This window comes from Polypterus senegalus, chromosome 1 (genome assembly GCF_016835505.1).
Source record: "Polypterus senegalus isolate Bchr_013 chromosome 1, ASM1683550v1, whole genome shotgun sequence".
NCBI lineage: Eukaryota > Metazoa > Chordata > Cladistia > Polypteriformes > Polypteridae > Polypterus > Polypterus senegalus.
In genome coordinates this window covers 171,859,102-171,874,269 of record NC_053154.1, presented here as the reverse complement: position 1 = coordinate 171,874,269, position 15,168 = coordinate 171,859,102, and the positions used below count along the sequence as shown (strand labels likewise).

The 15,168-nt window shown below is 37.6% G+C and overlaps 1 protein-coding gene across 2 annotated transcripts in view; it reads right to left on the bottom strand.

The window, feature by feature from the left end:
• The window catches only part of crocc2 (ciliary rootlet coiled-coil, rootletin family member 2), a 232,484-nt gene extending 227,082 nt beyond the window's left edge, over window positions 1–5,402 (bottom strand). Inside the window, exon 1 of one of the 2 annotated variants that reach the window (XM_039763044.1) lies at window positions 5,120–5,402. In XM_039763044.1, the coding sequence (XP_039618978.1) occupies window positions 5,120–5,182 (63 nt within the window). In that variant the 5' untranslated portion in view covers window positions 5,183–5,402. Of the gene's footprint in view, window positions 1–4,943; window positions 5,090–5,119 lie in introns of those variants that run through there. The other variant, XM_039763051.1, reaches the window with a different exon arrangement.
• Between the last annotated feature and the right edge of the window lie 9,766 nt (window positions 5,403–15,168).

Sequence of the window (15,168 nt, the reverse complement as noted above, 5' to 3'; positions counted from 1 at the left end):
AGGAACTAACACAGAACAGGGTGCCAGTTCATCAAAGGATTCCACCGATAATCTTAGCTTCTTTGTTTTAACATAGTGAGCACTAATTGTACGTGGTTTATCTCAGGGCAAGTTATTTCTTAGAAGAGACATCATTTGAAATGCAGTTATTCTGCATTTATAAATGAGTAGTAGTGCAAGATATAGCTTCCTAACGAATTTAGAAATGCTCATCTTTTTCACATGGTTTTAAGCTCTTAAGTCACTTTTGATGATTTTCCTATTTATTTTTTTTTTTGTGGAGTCATAACATGCTGGACTTTTGGCAGATGCAGTCATTTGCTTCCTGATGCACAGTGCGGGCGACTGAAGCAGCAGCAGCAGCAGCAGCAGCAGCAGCAGCAGCCTTGAGGTCTCCAGTCGCTGGCTCAGTCTGCCTGTCGCACATGTTAGCATTCACCACATGCTGTAGATCTGAAGGTGTTTTCTGCAGTAGTGTTTGCATTCCTGACCTTTGTATTTAGTTATCTGTTTATTTATGTTGTATGCACGGAGGATGACGTGTGTATGTGTTTGGACTGTATGCGCGATTAACGTATTCATTTATTATTTACTCACATTTTTAGAATATTTACATTGCTGAATTACTCCTAACTGTTGAGTGCAGTGCACTTGCCCCTAACTTTAATATTCATTATATATTGTATTTCAACTCCATGGAGTTTTACATTATTTTCCAATGTGTACTAACAAACTATATAGGATAACTGCTTTTAAAACCTATTTATTCCTACAGGCCTTTGCACTGTGAGCCAACTGTTTTATAAGATATCTGCTACTTACTGTTGTCCATTATTGCCTCAGTTCATGCCAGTTTCATTTTTGATTAATGTTTATTTATTGTTTGCTTACTTATTGTTTTAATCTTTACTGTTGTTTTATTGCTGTTGTCCATTTTACTCTGTGAGGTGACCTTCCTTGTCATGCAAGGCACCTTAAATAAATGTTTTTTTATTAAAATAGTATTATTATACTGCGCTATGCAGTTGTCTTTTAAATACATTGTTCAAAAACCTGTTTTGGTGTATTTATGCGCTTAAGACTGGCACCATAGCACAGTGAATAGCGGTGTGGCCTCACCACACTTGGACTGGGGTGCTGTTTGTTTGCATGGAGCTTTGTGTATTCTCTCTCTTGCTCTATGTTTAGGTGGGATTCCTCGGAGTACTTCAGTCTAAGTTAGGCTGACGGAGGACTTTCTGTTTTCCCCACACGAGTAAATGTGTATAAATATGTCCTGTGATGGACTGACACCCTATCCAGAGTTCATTTGTGCTTTTTTTGTGGCCTGCACTCTTAAAAATAATGGTTCTAAAATGGCACTTTATTGGGCTGAGTGGTTCCCTGTAGAACAAATTCCATTTCAGTCTGGGAAGGATTCTTTGTATATTAAATTGATTCTTTGGACTTTGTAAATTCCTAATATGTGGACCAAACTGAAATGTTTATTGTATAATAGGCTACCTAGCAGGATATAACAGATCAAGAACAGAGGAATTAGCCGGTGTTACTGTATGCATCAAGAGGCCCTTTACAATCAGGAACTCCATGGTATTTCACAATCTGTTCTCATCTCTTCATGGCTATTGATGAAATCTGTTAGATATGTAAATTAATAAAAGTTCTCTTTGCAGCCTTCATGTGGATGAGTTTTTGGGAACCAAAAATGGCTGCCCTATGGCATTGCTCTAAAGAACCACTTTGGAATCTTTTCATTTTTTTACACTCGGATTCTAACATTTTGATACACTAGCCAAAAAAGCTGTTTCAGAAAAAGAATGGATGGTAAAATGCTGAACTAAACGTACCTTCATTTCTTTGACCAAAGTCTATTTTTTGTTTTTTTCTGAAGTAGTTGTCCATGGGATAGCACTGCAGCTTCTCAGCTTCAGGAGATTGAAATGAAGCACCAACACTGGCATTCTATGTCTGTATTCTGTTGATTTTCCCAGTGCCTAGCTGACAGTCTTACTCATTTCAAAGTCATGTGCATTGGGTGAATTAGCATCTCTACACTGGCATAGGGTGTGTGTCACAGTGGGCCGTGTAATGGACTGGTGCTTTATCTAGAGTTGGTTTCTACCTTGCACCTTATACTGCAGGAATAGGCATGTTTCAGAAAATGACATTAAATCGAGCTATTTCGCGTTTTTCTTTTTGCCTATTAGTCTTCCATTTACCCAGTGTGCTCTGCAAAGGCTGTATCTCCCTTTTCTTCAAGGTGCCACATCCTGTTAGTTTACAGCTCTCTACCTAAGTTCCACGCTTATTCTTTGGAGTGTCACCTCAGAACGTGTCTACTAACAGGAATTGACACTCTTGGTGTCACTGATGCACTGTATTCTTGTTGCTTTCCTTCTAAGATTATATTGTTTCCTCCTTCAACTTTGCAATTTAGATGTCAGATTTTGCATTTAAGGACTTAGAGGCAGGTGGAGGTGCAGTGGTTTTGGAAATACAGTAAAATACATTGTGCACTCTTAAAAACAAGTGCCAAACAAAGTTTTTCAAAGAAATGTCATAAGGAAAACATTTTTGTTTCAAATAAAGAATCATCCATGTGAAGATGCCGCAAGAACCCTCTGTTAATTTAGATCCACAATAGGGTACATAAACCTGATGATACCAGAGTTGTGAAACGCCAAAGGCGTCATGGCTTTAAAAAGACTCTTTCTGCATACCATAACACAGAATATGTTCAGGTTTTCTTGATTTGGATGTATGTTGCTGGGTATCCTGCAACACAATAAAGATTTCTGTTTTGTCCACATATTAGGAGAAGGCCAAAGAGCCAGTTTGTATGTAAGGAACCCTTCCCAGAATTAAACGGCTCTTCGTCAAGTTCTAGGAGTAGCCAGAAAAATCCTAAAAAGTTCCATTTTAGAACCAGTATTGTTAAGAGTGGTGGGGGATATTCTAAAGAAGACACGCTGCATTTCATTAGTGGATACCATTCAAATGCACTATAAAAATACTAAGCATATCATGCAGTGTGGACATACTGCATATATGTATTACAAATGGCACCCAAAGAACTTGCTCAGGGTGACAGAGACAGCCAATGGTGAGGTTGGAACCAGAAACACCTTACAAATTTTAATGCACCGTCACAATAACCAATGCCTGAGAAAACAAAAATTCATTTAAAGTCCAATCGACAAGCAGCCCATTTCAAGGTCAACGCTTTAGCTTTCCAAAGTATCTTACAAGTTCACCGTACAAGCCTTCCGTTTGTGTTCAAATCCAGTTAACGCAGTTCAGAGTCAAAGAAGGTCACAGAATTTCCCAGCACTGGAAGAGACATCGGGGGACGCATTTAAAGCACATACGGACAGACATCGGGGGGAACATTTAAAGCACATACGGAGAGACATCGGGGGGCACATTTAAAGCACATATGGACAGACATTGGGGGCACATTTAAAGCATATATGGACAATGTGCCCATTAAGCTAACGTTCATGTCTTTTGGAAAACCTGAATATCAGAAAAAAAAGCCCATCTGTAGAAAACAAACAGACTGTGCAAGACAAGAGACAAAGAAGGATTTGAACCTAGAATATCTGAACTGTGAGGGAGAAAAATTATGTTATGCACCACCATGCAACCCACAAAACCCATTTTTTAAACTTATGTACAAGTTGCAAAAGTGTCTTGTTCAGGGTTAGTAAGGAATTGAGGAATCTGAACTTGTGAACTTGTGGTTTTAATTCCAACTGCTTGGCAAGTTGTGCACTCTGTTATTAAAGCCCTACATGTCTCACATAATGGACATTTGACATTTTTTTGTCATCATTAGTGATTTTTGTTTTGCTGTTCAAGGACCCAAGCATCAGCTGTCTCAAGCAAACATTTCACCTTTAAACCAGACAAACCTTTCTATCCTCAGGTTAAACTGTAAACATTACCATTTCACCCTTCTTATAAGTGCTGCATTGACTCTTCTCTAATTTTTAATTTTCCAGTAATGACATTTGCACCACATTTCATTTTCATTTTTATATTAAATCATTTCAATGGCCTGGACAAACAATCAAATTCCAACATATAGCCTGCTGACTCCCTTGCCCTACAGTCTACAAATTCTGATTTGGTTGATGCCTTTATCTGAAGTGACAATATTTGAGATACAATTTGTTGCATTGTTTTTTTTTTTTAAGTGACTCGCTCATGGTCACACAATATCAGTAGCAGGATCTGAACCCACATCCTCAAAGTTTGAAGTCCAGAGCCTTACTCACTAGACCACACTACCTTCAACCTGCTTATGCTCATAACATTTGTGTTTTTATCACATTTCATTGTACCTGATTGGCAGGTATTAGGGTCACTGGATTTTATATTTACCTAAATCATACTGCCAATTGCATTTTTTTAATAAATGTAAAGAATCTAATTAGCAGTTTATTTTAATGTATGCAACTTTATTTGGCATCTCTCGTGCATTACAAAGAGAGTGAACCTATTTACAAGACGGGAGAACGAACTACTCAAACCAATAAAAAAAATTAATTTAGGATTGCAGTACAGGACACTTGGGAAAGTAGGACAGAATTAAGAGTCAAATATTTAGTTCACTGTTTAGGCTGTCTTGATATGGCCATTTTGGTGAGTTTATAATACGACAATATTGCACATATAACATTTCATATCATCACTCTACGAATAAATGGCTGATTAAACTTTGCAAGCTCTGACCTTGGCACAAACATCTAAACGCTATCATTTGCGCTGAAAAAAATCATTTACTAGTCAAAAGTGCAACAAATGCGCAGCTTCAGTTTTAAATGCTAATTGTGAAGTAACCTAATTTTCTTTCTTTCGTTTTCTTTTTTCGTAAGAGCAATCAGATTTCCTTGCATCCCCCTTAAGTCTCTATCTCTGCCTCCCCATACTCTTCTTACCTTGAGGATCAGCATGCAGCAGTATAAGAAGATGTAGCAAATTATCAAAAAACTAAACATAAGAAATGACAGCAGTTTAGTCAAAGTCTGCGCAAATGATACTTTTTGTGTTGTCGGTCATCACGGGTGCAAGCTTCGCTCTGTCTCGAATGCTCGGTTCGCAGTTACGATCTTACCTGAATGACCGCCTCTAACTGCAGACCCGGCCCCTGCTCGTTTCTTTCACTTTCCGAGCTCATGGTTCACAAGAAGTTATACTAGTTGGCCTTCGCCCGTGAAAAATTCTCCAGATTGTAGCAGCTATAGTAACGGCGACAACAAGTAGACGAAGAAGAGTAATGGCTCCTTTCACAGTTCCTTCTGAAAGACTCCTTTTCCTCACGAAGAAAAAGCCGTGATTTATGGATATTCTTTTTTATCTGTGTGTCCGCCGGCTTTCCAATCGCGCTAAACTTTCAAGCTACAGTTTCAAACTCAGCGGCGCGTGAGGCGTGACTTCTACGTAGATTGTTTAAGAAAGAGGACGCTTCTTCGACTATTGCCGTGGAAACAGAACGCCGAGTCGATCGTTTCCATGGAAAAAGAACGCTGCTCCTTCCGTTTCCATGGCGACGTGCACGCTGGAGAAGCCCCTGTTGACTGGGTGACTGAAAAAGCGCATCGATCAGCGAGACAGGAGCAGGGGCGGTTACAGGAAGGAATGCGGGCGGGACGGCACGGTAAGGCGGCGGGAGAGAAATCAGCGCGCATCGCTAGTCGGTGTGTTCAGTCAACAATGGCGATCGTATCTGCTTGCACCACGCCGGTGCATCAAACACATTGGGACCGGAGCCAACGGCCGCTGAGGTTACAGCGTCGTTTATATTATATAATACAAAGGGTCCTCTTCAAAATCTGTCCTTCCATTGTGAGCTTCAGTGACACACAGATTACTCGACTGACCATGACATTTAATGAATACTATATCATAAGTTATCTTAATGTTTAATTTTTACGAAATATCAATGAAACAAACATGACAAAGTGTGATGAGGAGCCACTAGCTTTATGAGCGACAGTGATTTTCGTTTTAGCTATTTACTTTTGTTCTACCATCAGGGCCAATACGCTTCCTATTTATCGCATGCCAAAGAAAAAATCGCTCTTTGAAGATATTAGCTGCATGGGCCTTTCACTCATAACAGTATATGTTCTTAGCTAAATGGGTTACGGCATTGGAATAAGATCAACAAGGCGGACATTGCTGTCTTAACGAACCCAATTTATAGAATTAGGGCAGTGACGCTTGCAATTATTTGTAAGGCACTTATTAAACCATAACATATATCTATATTAAAGGACACATGTAACAGTTTGAATTATACTTTTAATTACAAATAGTGCGTACTGTACCATCTTTTAATTGACAGATATGAAAGATACTAAAAGATAAATTTTGATAGACAGGAAACGAGCTATACAAATATAGCATGTGACAGATAGATTTTTATTTCAAATTTACTTTTAAAAGTAGAATATGTTGATTAAAGTAATACACTAAAATCCAAACCTTTTTTTATTTATACAGAGACCAGTAATCTTGACAGTTCTGTTTTGATTTTTTTTTTAGTTTGATTTATCATGGTAATTTATATAGTGCTAAATATATGTGTTTGATTGTAATGCCTAATATGAAGAATTATTGTAATAATGCATTCAGGAAATTTCTACAATATTTTACTCAGCATTCACACATTTCAAAAGGATTTGCCATAATCATTGTTTCAAATAATTAAACATCACTCTTAAAAATAGCAGTTCTTTAATGGCACTTTACTGTGTTTTGTCAATTCTCGTGGAACTATTGCTTGACAAAGAACCATTTCATTCTGGGAAGGGTTCTTTGCATATGAAGTTGGTTCTTTGGACTTAGGAAAAGGTTCCCAATATGTGGATGAAAGAGAAATCCTTTAATGTATAATAGGCTGTATATGGATACTAACGGATCAAGAAAACCTGAACATGGTCTATGTTGATGTATGCAGCAACGGTCCTCTTGAAATCATGAACCCACTGCTATTTCACATATCTGTTATAATCTATTCGCAGTTATTTTTGGATCCTGTTATGGATCTGTATAAAAGGTTCTTCCTGGAACCTCTGTGTGAATGGTTCATTTGGGAACCAAAAATGGATCCCCTTGGAGAACCACCTTTAAATGTTTATTTAGAGTGACTGCACAGAAACATTTTAAAATATCTACCACCTCTGCAAAGTTGACTGGCTGTTATGTTCTCATAATACAATAAGAAAATGTGCTTTAATAATTTTCCTCAATTTACATAGCAAATAAATGCAGGTGCAATTTCACTACATTAAATATATTAATATATTAATATATTGTAGAAAATAATAATGTAATAATAATAATGTATTGTATGATGTGCTTTAACATCCTTTCAGCAGGGCTTGTTTCTTGGTACTCTGTTTTTCTTCTCAAATTCTAATGTTGTTCCAGACTCATTGAAACCTCTAAACTAGCATGGCATGACCAAGTGTACCCTGCTGCAGACAGCACTCTGCCAATTCTGTCACAATAGGCTTTAAACATAAAACACTGTCTACACATGTTTATGTCCTGCCTATGCAAATGTAAATTAGATATACCATGCAGTAATTAAGGACTGGCAAGAAGAAAGGGCAGACCTTCCTAAAATGGAATGAAACCAGCAGAAGATGTTACCAAAGCTGACTAGACCATAATTTCTAGTCATGGAGCTCATGATTTTAGAGATGTGCTGAAAGTCCTTAGTTGAAAGATATTCTCAAAAATCATTAAGGCAGTTGCTAAGTTTGGGCATAGACAGTATCTCTCACAGTGTAAAGTTCATAAACAGCCTGATAATAATGTAAGAAATGTCAGGTTGAGAAGTAAAAAGAGATCCGCACTAAAAGACAGTTGGCTATGCATCAGTCTTTCATTACAAGAAAATAGAGAAAAGGGCGCACTCATTGCATAAGAATTCTCCTCCGTTGGGCCCTTGAGCAAGGCTCTTTACCTGAAATTTGCTCCAGGAGCAAATTTCAATGTACTATGGCTGAACCTGGGCTTTGACTGCCAAAAGGTCATGCGAAAAGACAATTTCCCCTCAGGGATTAATAAAGTTTATCAAATAAAATCAAAATAAGAATATCAACCATTCTGGAGTCACTAAGAGACAAGATCAAAACACGAAAGGAAAAACATTCTCTTCATTCCCATACGAAGCAGCAATAAAGGCAAATGATGATCGGAAAGAGAAGCAGACATATTACCAATCCTGCACAATGTAGTTTAATTCTACAAGAACTGAAGTTTATCCCAGAAGCATCAAAAGCAAAGCAGCAGCTTATCCTGGAAGAAGCAGAGAGTACAGTCACCCTCACTGAAATGAGATCAGTTTAAATTGTCAGTATTCCTAATGAGGAAGTAGGAAAACTGGAGTACTCAAAGGAAACCTCCACACAGACAAAGCGAGGATGTGCAGACTCCACATGAGCAGGACTCTGCACCTAAAAGTCCCCAATGTGTCACGTTTTAAAATATAATGAATTTGTAATAATGAATATCTAAATAAACATCTTGGGAATATCACACTAAGCTTCAAAAGATTGGTGACCTTTCATTCTGTGTACTCATTATGAAAGTATATAATAGTACAGATTTGGAATTAAACTAAAGAAAAGTGGGAGTTTAGGGTGTTCTGTGTAGATGGCTGCAAAATTGGCTCATACACATGAAGCAGTGGGTTATGGTGTGAAGATCCCTATCAGAATTGGCGAATGTTAAGAGTGGTCTTATAAAGATGTCAGTGCTTGGGCTGCTGCTGTTTTTAACATACTGTACCTGAATGATTTAGATAGGAATATAAGTAACAGCTGGTTAAGTCCATAGATGAAATGAAGCTAGATGGACTGGCAGATAATATAGAGGGACTTGGACAGCATACAGGCTTGGGCAGATTTGTGGCCAAAGGAATTTAATGTAAGTAAATGTGAAGTATTACACATAGGAAGTAAAAATGTTAGGTTTGAATACACAATGGGAGGTCTGATAATCTAAAGTACACCTTATGAGAAGGATTTAGGAGTCATAGTGGACTCAACACTACCAATTTCCAGATAATGCTCAGAAGCCATTAAGAAGGCTAACTGAATGTTAGGTTATATAGCGCCCATGATGAGTAGAGTACAAGTCCAAGAAGATGATGCTCAAATTTTCTAATGCACTGGTGAGGCCTCATCTGGAGTACTGTGTGCAGTATTGGTCTCTGGTTTACAAATAGGACATAACAGCTCAGGAAAAACTCCAGAGAAGAGCAACTAGGCTCATTCTGGGACAGTGGGGATGAATTATGAGGAAAGATTAAAAGAGCTGAGCCTTTTTCTATTAAAGCAAAAGAAGATTAAGAGGTGACATGATTGAAGTGTTTATAATTATGAAGGGAATTAGTACAGTGGATCAAGACTGTTACTTCAAAATGAGTTCATGAAGAACATAGAGAAGAACATAGAGACACAGTTGGAAACTATTTTAGTAGGAAGTTTTCCTTTACACAGAGAACCATAGACACATGGAATAAGTTACTAAGTAGTGTGGTAGATAGTAGGACTTCAGGGACTTTCAAAAGTAGACATAATGTTATTTCAAAACAATTATGTAAATAGAACTGGCAAGCTTTGTTGGGCTGAATTGCCTGTTCTCGTCTAGAGTTTTCTAATGTTCTAATCCAAAACACAGTATTTAAAGTGCTGAACTATATTCAACCATGGAAGCTTAAACTCAGGTAATGTACAGGGTGATCCAGATGTAATTATGCAGATCCAGATCGTCTGGATGACTTTGATTTATGCGGGGACGATTCCAGTTCGGCGCAAAGACGACTCTTCATGTTGTCAGTTTGCACACTTCTCGATGGTCTGGGATTTTTCAGGTGATTTTTCTATGTAATAAACGTAATAAGTTATAGCATAATGAAAATTGCAGAATTAGATCTGGACCACTCTATATATATATGTATTACAGTCAAGTCCATAAGTATTCGGAGAGTGACACAATTTTCATAGTTTTGGTGATGTGATTGAAGTATAGATTTTCATCTTTAATTCAAGGGGTTAAACAAAAATATTGTATAAGCTGTTTAGAAAAGACAGACATATTTATACATGATCCCCCTATTTTCAGCGACTCAAAAGTATTTGGACAAACTAATATAATCATCAATATAATGATCAGTGCCAGTGTCAGTGCTGGGATTCTACAATACTGATGCCTTTACTTTTCCTTTACTGCAGCTGTCTTCAGTTATTGCTTGTTCCATGAACTTTCAGCCATCGGTTTTGTCTTCAGCAAGTGAAATGCATGTCCAATTGAGTTGAGGGCAGTTGATTGACTAGACCATTGAAGAAACTTCCACTACTATGAGTTGAAAAGCATTTGGTTTTATTTTGATATATGTTTTGGCTCATTGTCCCTCTGTACTGTAAAGTGTTGTCCTGTCAGTTTTACAGCATTTGGCTGAATAAGAACAGTTAATCTAGCCCTATACATTTCAGAATTCATCCTGCTACTTTTGCCAGCACTCATATCATTAATAAACACTAGTGACTGACCTCCATTCGCAACCATGTATGATCATGCCATAAAACTGCCTCCTCCATGTTTCACAGATGATGTAGTATTCATCAGATCATGAGCCATTTATTCTCTTCTCCATACTCTTTCCAACTTTCTGCTATATATTGATCTTATTTTCCTTTGTCCAAAGAAAATGTTCCAAAACTGGACAGGCTTTTAAAAATGTTTTCTGGCAAAATCTAATCTATCCTTCATATGCTCACGCTTTATCAGTGGTCTGCACCTTGTGATAAACCCTCCATCTTTATTTAGCTGAAGTATTCTCTTCATTGTAGACTTTAGCAATGAAAGGTTTACCTCCTGGAGAGTGTCCTTGGTTCGGCTAAATGTTGTGAAGGAGTTCCTCTTAACCAAGGACTGAATTATGCAATCAGCCAGCACAGTTGTCTTCTGTGGTTTTCCAGACCTTCTGCTGTTGTTGAGTTCACCAGTGCATTCCTTCTTTCTAAGAATGTTATACTCATGTAAACAGACAGCATTAACACTCAGAATTCATACATTTTTAATTTTACACATTTTTTGTGCCACACATTTATGAAAGTAAAAAAAAAAAAAAAAAGAAAAATCAAAAATAATTGCTATCAAGAGTTTTGATAAACACATACATATCAAAATGTTGCCTTAGATTTTCTTAACAAAGAAATGGTGGTCCAGTTCGCATGAAACCCAGCATGGGAGATCATCGTTTCATGTCAGTTAGACTCATGACTGCTGCTAGAGGGCCTTGCATCCGATTCACGTTAAAAATGATGACCTCACGATCCACCACCACAGCACGCACAGAATTATTTTATTATTATTTCATGTTGTTTTGTGATTTTGCCAGGCAATGTGTTTCATCCCTTTGCCAGCACAATAGTACTATAAAACAAAGGTAGCACACACAGCAAAGCGTCTAAACTTTGACCACTGAAAAAGGAAGACTTTGTTAGAGACTAGAACTTAAGCAACAACCTAAATAAATCACGTTTTAGGGAAATTTGACTTTGGTTCAGCCCTAACAAGGTGAAGAAAGATATATAATACATTTAATGTACTGACTTGGCTAACTTTCTGACTATTCTTCTTCCAACTACACTAGACAGAATGCAGATTAATTTATGACTCTAGAGGTAATGGAAGACAAAATGTAAATAAGTGTCAAGCATCATTCAGAAACCAATTCACCATAAATAAATTCACCCCCAAATTGTCATCAAAATAACTATAGCAATATTGCTAAATAATCAGAATTCGGTATGAAGAAACCACCAAATGAGAATGTTTTTTGTTTACACTCACAGATAACCCAGAAGTACTCAGAGCTGACTTTTACATGACATAACACATCATGCTTCCTGAGCTAATTACCATAGTGAAAAAGAGTCGAGAGACATGAAAAATTAACATCTAGAAAAACAAATCCAAAAACATATATAGACCAGACATGATTTTTGCATGCTTTGAAACCCTGATAAAAAGGTAAAATGAACAAAAACATGTAGAAATATAACAGAAAAAAAATGGATGTGAGCATCAGTAGGCTTGGCGCCCTAAGAACTTTCTGATCATAAAATAGGTCATTACAATGGCAATTGATGAGAAGAATTCATAATTAATTGCAGAATTACAGCATTTGAGAGTTCCTCTAGAGTGCCTCTGTCTCTGGTACAATTTGGCTCAAAAACTAGTCAGCACCTCGTCATCTCATAACAGGCTCAAGTTTCGAGTTTTGTATTTTTCTGTCCCACCATTTTGGCTTTAAACTGTCCTCAAGAAACTCTGAAACCCAGACTCACACAGAGAGACACGTACCCAATATTGAGATATCAATGTTTTCGGTTTCAGGGGTCCCTAAAATGTCAAGACCTATCAAAAACGGGAGATCTAAATTTTTGACGAGTTTACAGCTTTTGCTTCTCTCCCATAGATGACAGGTTACGGTGTGGAAGGATGCAAAGCAAAAATTTGTAAAAGATACTGGCTACAACAATTCAACTGTCAAATCCTAACTGAAAGACCTTTACAATCTCTGCTGCTCATAAGAGACAGTTGTTTCCTGAAACTTCCAACCTGTTCTACCAACCATGTGGATAACTGCCGGATTCAACAATATAAACAGGCCATCATTGTTTAATGGCACACTTCTAGAACAGTGGATGAGTATGAGGTGAGATTTCTTATATTTATGACAGTAGCCCATGTTGATTTTTATTACCGTATACCACAAGAAGTCAAGGATCTCTAGTCATCAAGTATATCACCATTCACATAGGTTTCCTAGTGCCATTGTCCTAAAGGGAAATTTGCGCACAAAGATACAAGGTAAGTCAAAAAATTATCTGCACTCCAGATGTAGAATTTAATGTCAATAGTGTTGGCAGCAGTGTATGGACATGCATTGTCATGCAAGAACACAATGCCCTTGGATAATAGTCATTTGTGTTTTGTCTGAAGTTTAGGCTTCAGCTCTTCAGTGAGAATTCAATGTAACGAAAACTGTTGATTGTTGAATCTTTATCCCGATAATGTTCCAACATTGGCCCTTAAGAATCCGAGAAAACAATTTTCCAGCTGATGGTTGACTTTTGAACTTTTTCTTGGTCAACGATTGTGGATGTTTCCATTCCATACTCTGCTGTTAACTCTCAGGCTCATAGTGATGAATCCATGTCTCGTCACCAGTAATGATTCTTTTTAAGAAATTTTCTCCTTCCTTAGGGTATCAGTCCAAATTTTGTTTGCAGATATCGAAACGCTTCTGCTTGTGCTCTTCTGTGAGTTGTTTTGGTACCCAACTCCAGGGCCAGATTAAGATGAAATTGGGCCTGATGCTGCAGCGCAAAAAAGGCCTATTTTTTTCTTGGTATTGGTGCATGTGCATTCGACACTCACTGTACATGCGCACTCAGACCGACCAAGGAGCTTTAATTGCTTGCAACGCAACCAGCCAGCCGTGATTGAACATGAATAATAATAACAACGTAGTATCGTAACAACTCGAGATTAGCATCAAACTATGTAAGATCAACATTCAATAGCAATTGTCTGAAAAGCGCACTTAATGCAGAAAACCTAACAATAAAATACACAAAATTATGCAATTCTCTTATGAAACACAGTAAGAAAAAATGAATTTGTAGAGACATTGGGTCAAAGTGACTCAGTTCAGGCTCTTGAGGGTAAAAATTGGTCCACGATTTAAATTTCGTAATAGACCAGAATCCTGTTGAGGATTTAAAAAATTCTAAAAATCCATGCCGGGCCCGCGGACTAGCTTTTAGTTTTACCTTTACAGATAACCATTTAAATAGCCATCGATTTTTACTGTACAACTAGCTTTCAAGGTGAAAAATTTACTACGTAGCACTTACCGAACAATAATAAAGTGGCAAGAATCCCCAAGAAATTGCAAAAAACGCAGCTAAATTACTAAGTAAACTGTTTAACGGAAAATTGATAGCATTACCTTGAAATCTTCGGTTATAACAATAAACACAACAACGTTATAGTTACGTCACAGCACAAAGAACAATAGTAACTGTATAATAAGTAGCGCTGTGTCTAGGCGTCCGAAAGTCAGACTCCAAATTTCATTCTAAGAATTATTTTGAAGTTAATATAGCAAAGGAAAACTGTTCGGCTACTGGAAAATTCTCGTCTGTTTTCATCTGGGCCTATTTCAGGAATGGGCCTAATGCCGCAGCATCAATAGCACCCACCTTAATCCTGCCCTGCCCAACATTTTGAAACCCAAGTCTCTCATGGATTATTACATAGGCAGAGCCATGGTTGATTGCAAATGATTTGCCACATCATCTACTGTCACTCATCTATTTAACAGAATCATTTCATGTACACGCGCAATGTTGTGAGCAGTCGTGGATGTGGATGGCCGTCCAGCTCGTTCTTCATGGCTGACACTTATGCGACCCTCCTTGAACTTCTCTATCCATTCATACACACTTCTTCACGACAAAACACACCCTCAGACCACAACAAACAAATCACTGCACGTTGCTCTTCTTTTGTGCATAATCACAAGTGGGGCAGCCATTGTTTCTTGCACCACAGTTACAAATGATCTAATGTAACATGTTCACACCTGCACAGCAGTGACTGGAGAGACAGGAACCTCATATGGAAAGCACTGATAAGACAGTACTGCCAACAGAAGTTTTAATATAACAGGAATGTGGATAATTTTTGACTCACCTTCGTATTTATGATGGTCTATATGACATGAGCACTCTTGTTCTGTCAGCTCTATCTCTAGATCTGAAGCAAATATGACATTCTGGGAGGCCAACTACAGTTCACTCCATGGAAGAACAGTTGCACAATTTTTGATTGGATGTGCCAGAAGATGCTATTTAGAAACTGTGTTGATTCATGTGATAAAGCACAGCCACTTGTATCTCCAATCTTTGGGTTCTGAACCAGCATTAGAAATCCCCATTTGCAACCCCTTTCAGATTTTGGAATATTTTCTTAGACATTACTGTAGTTTTAATGTAAATTGGAACAGTTTTTCTGATTTTCTTTTACATGCTTTGAACTGGTGAGTTTTTTAAGAAAATATTTGTAAAT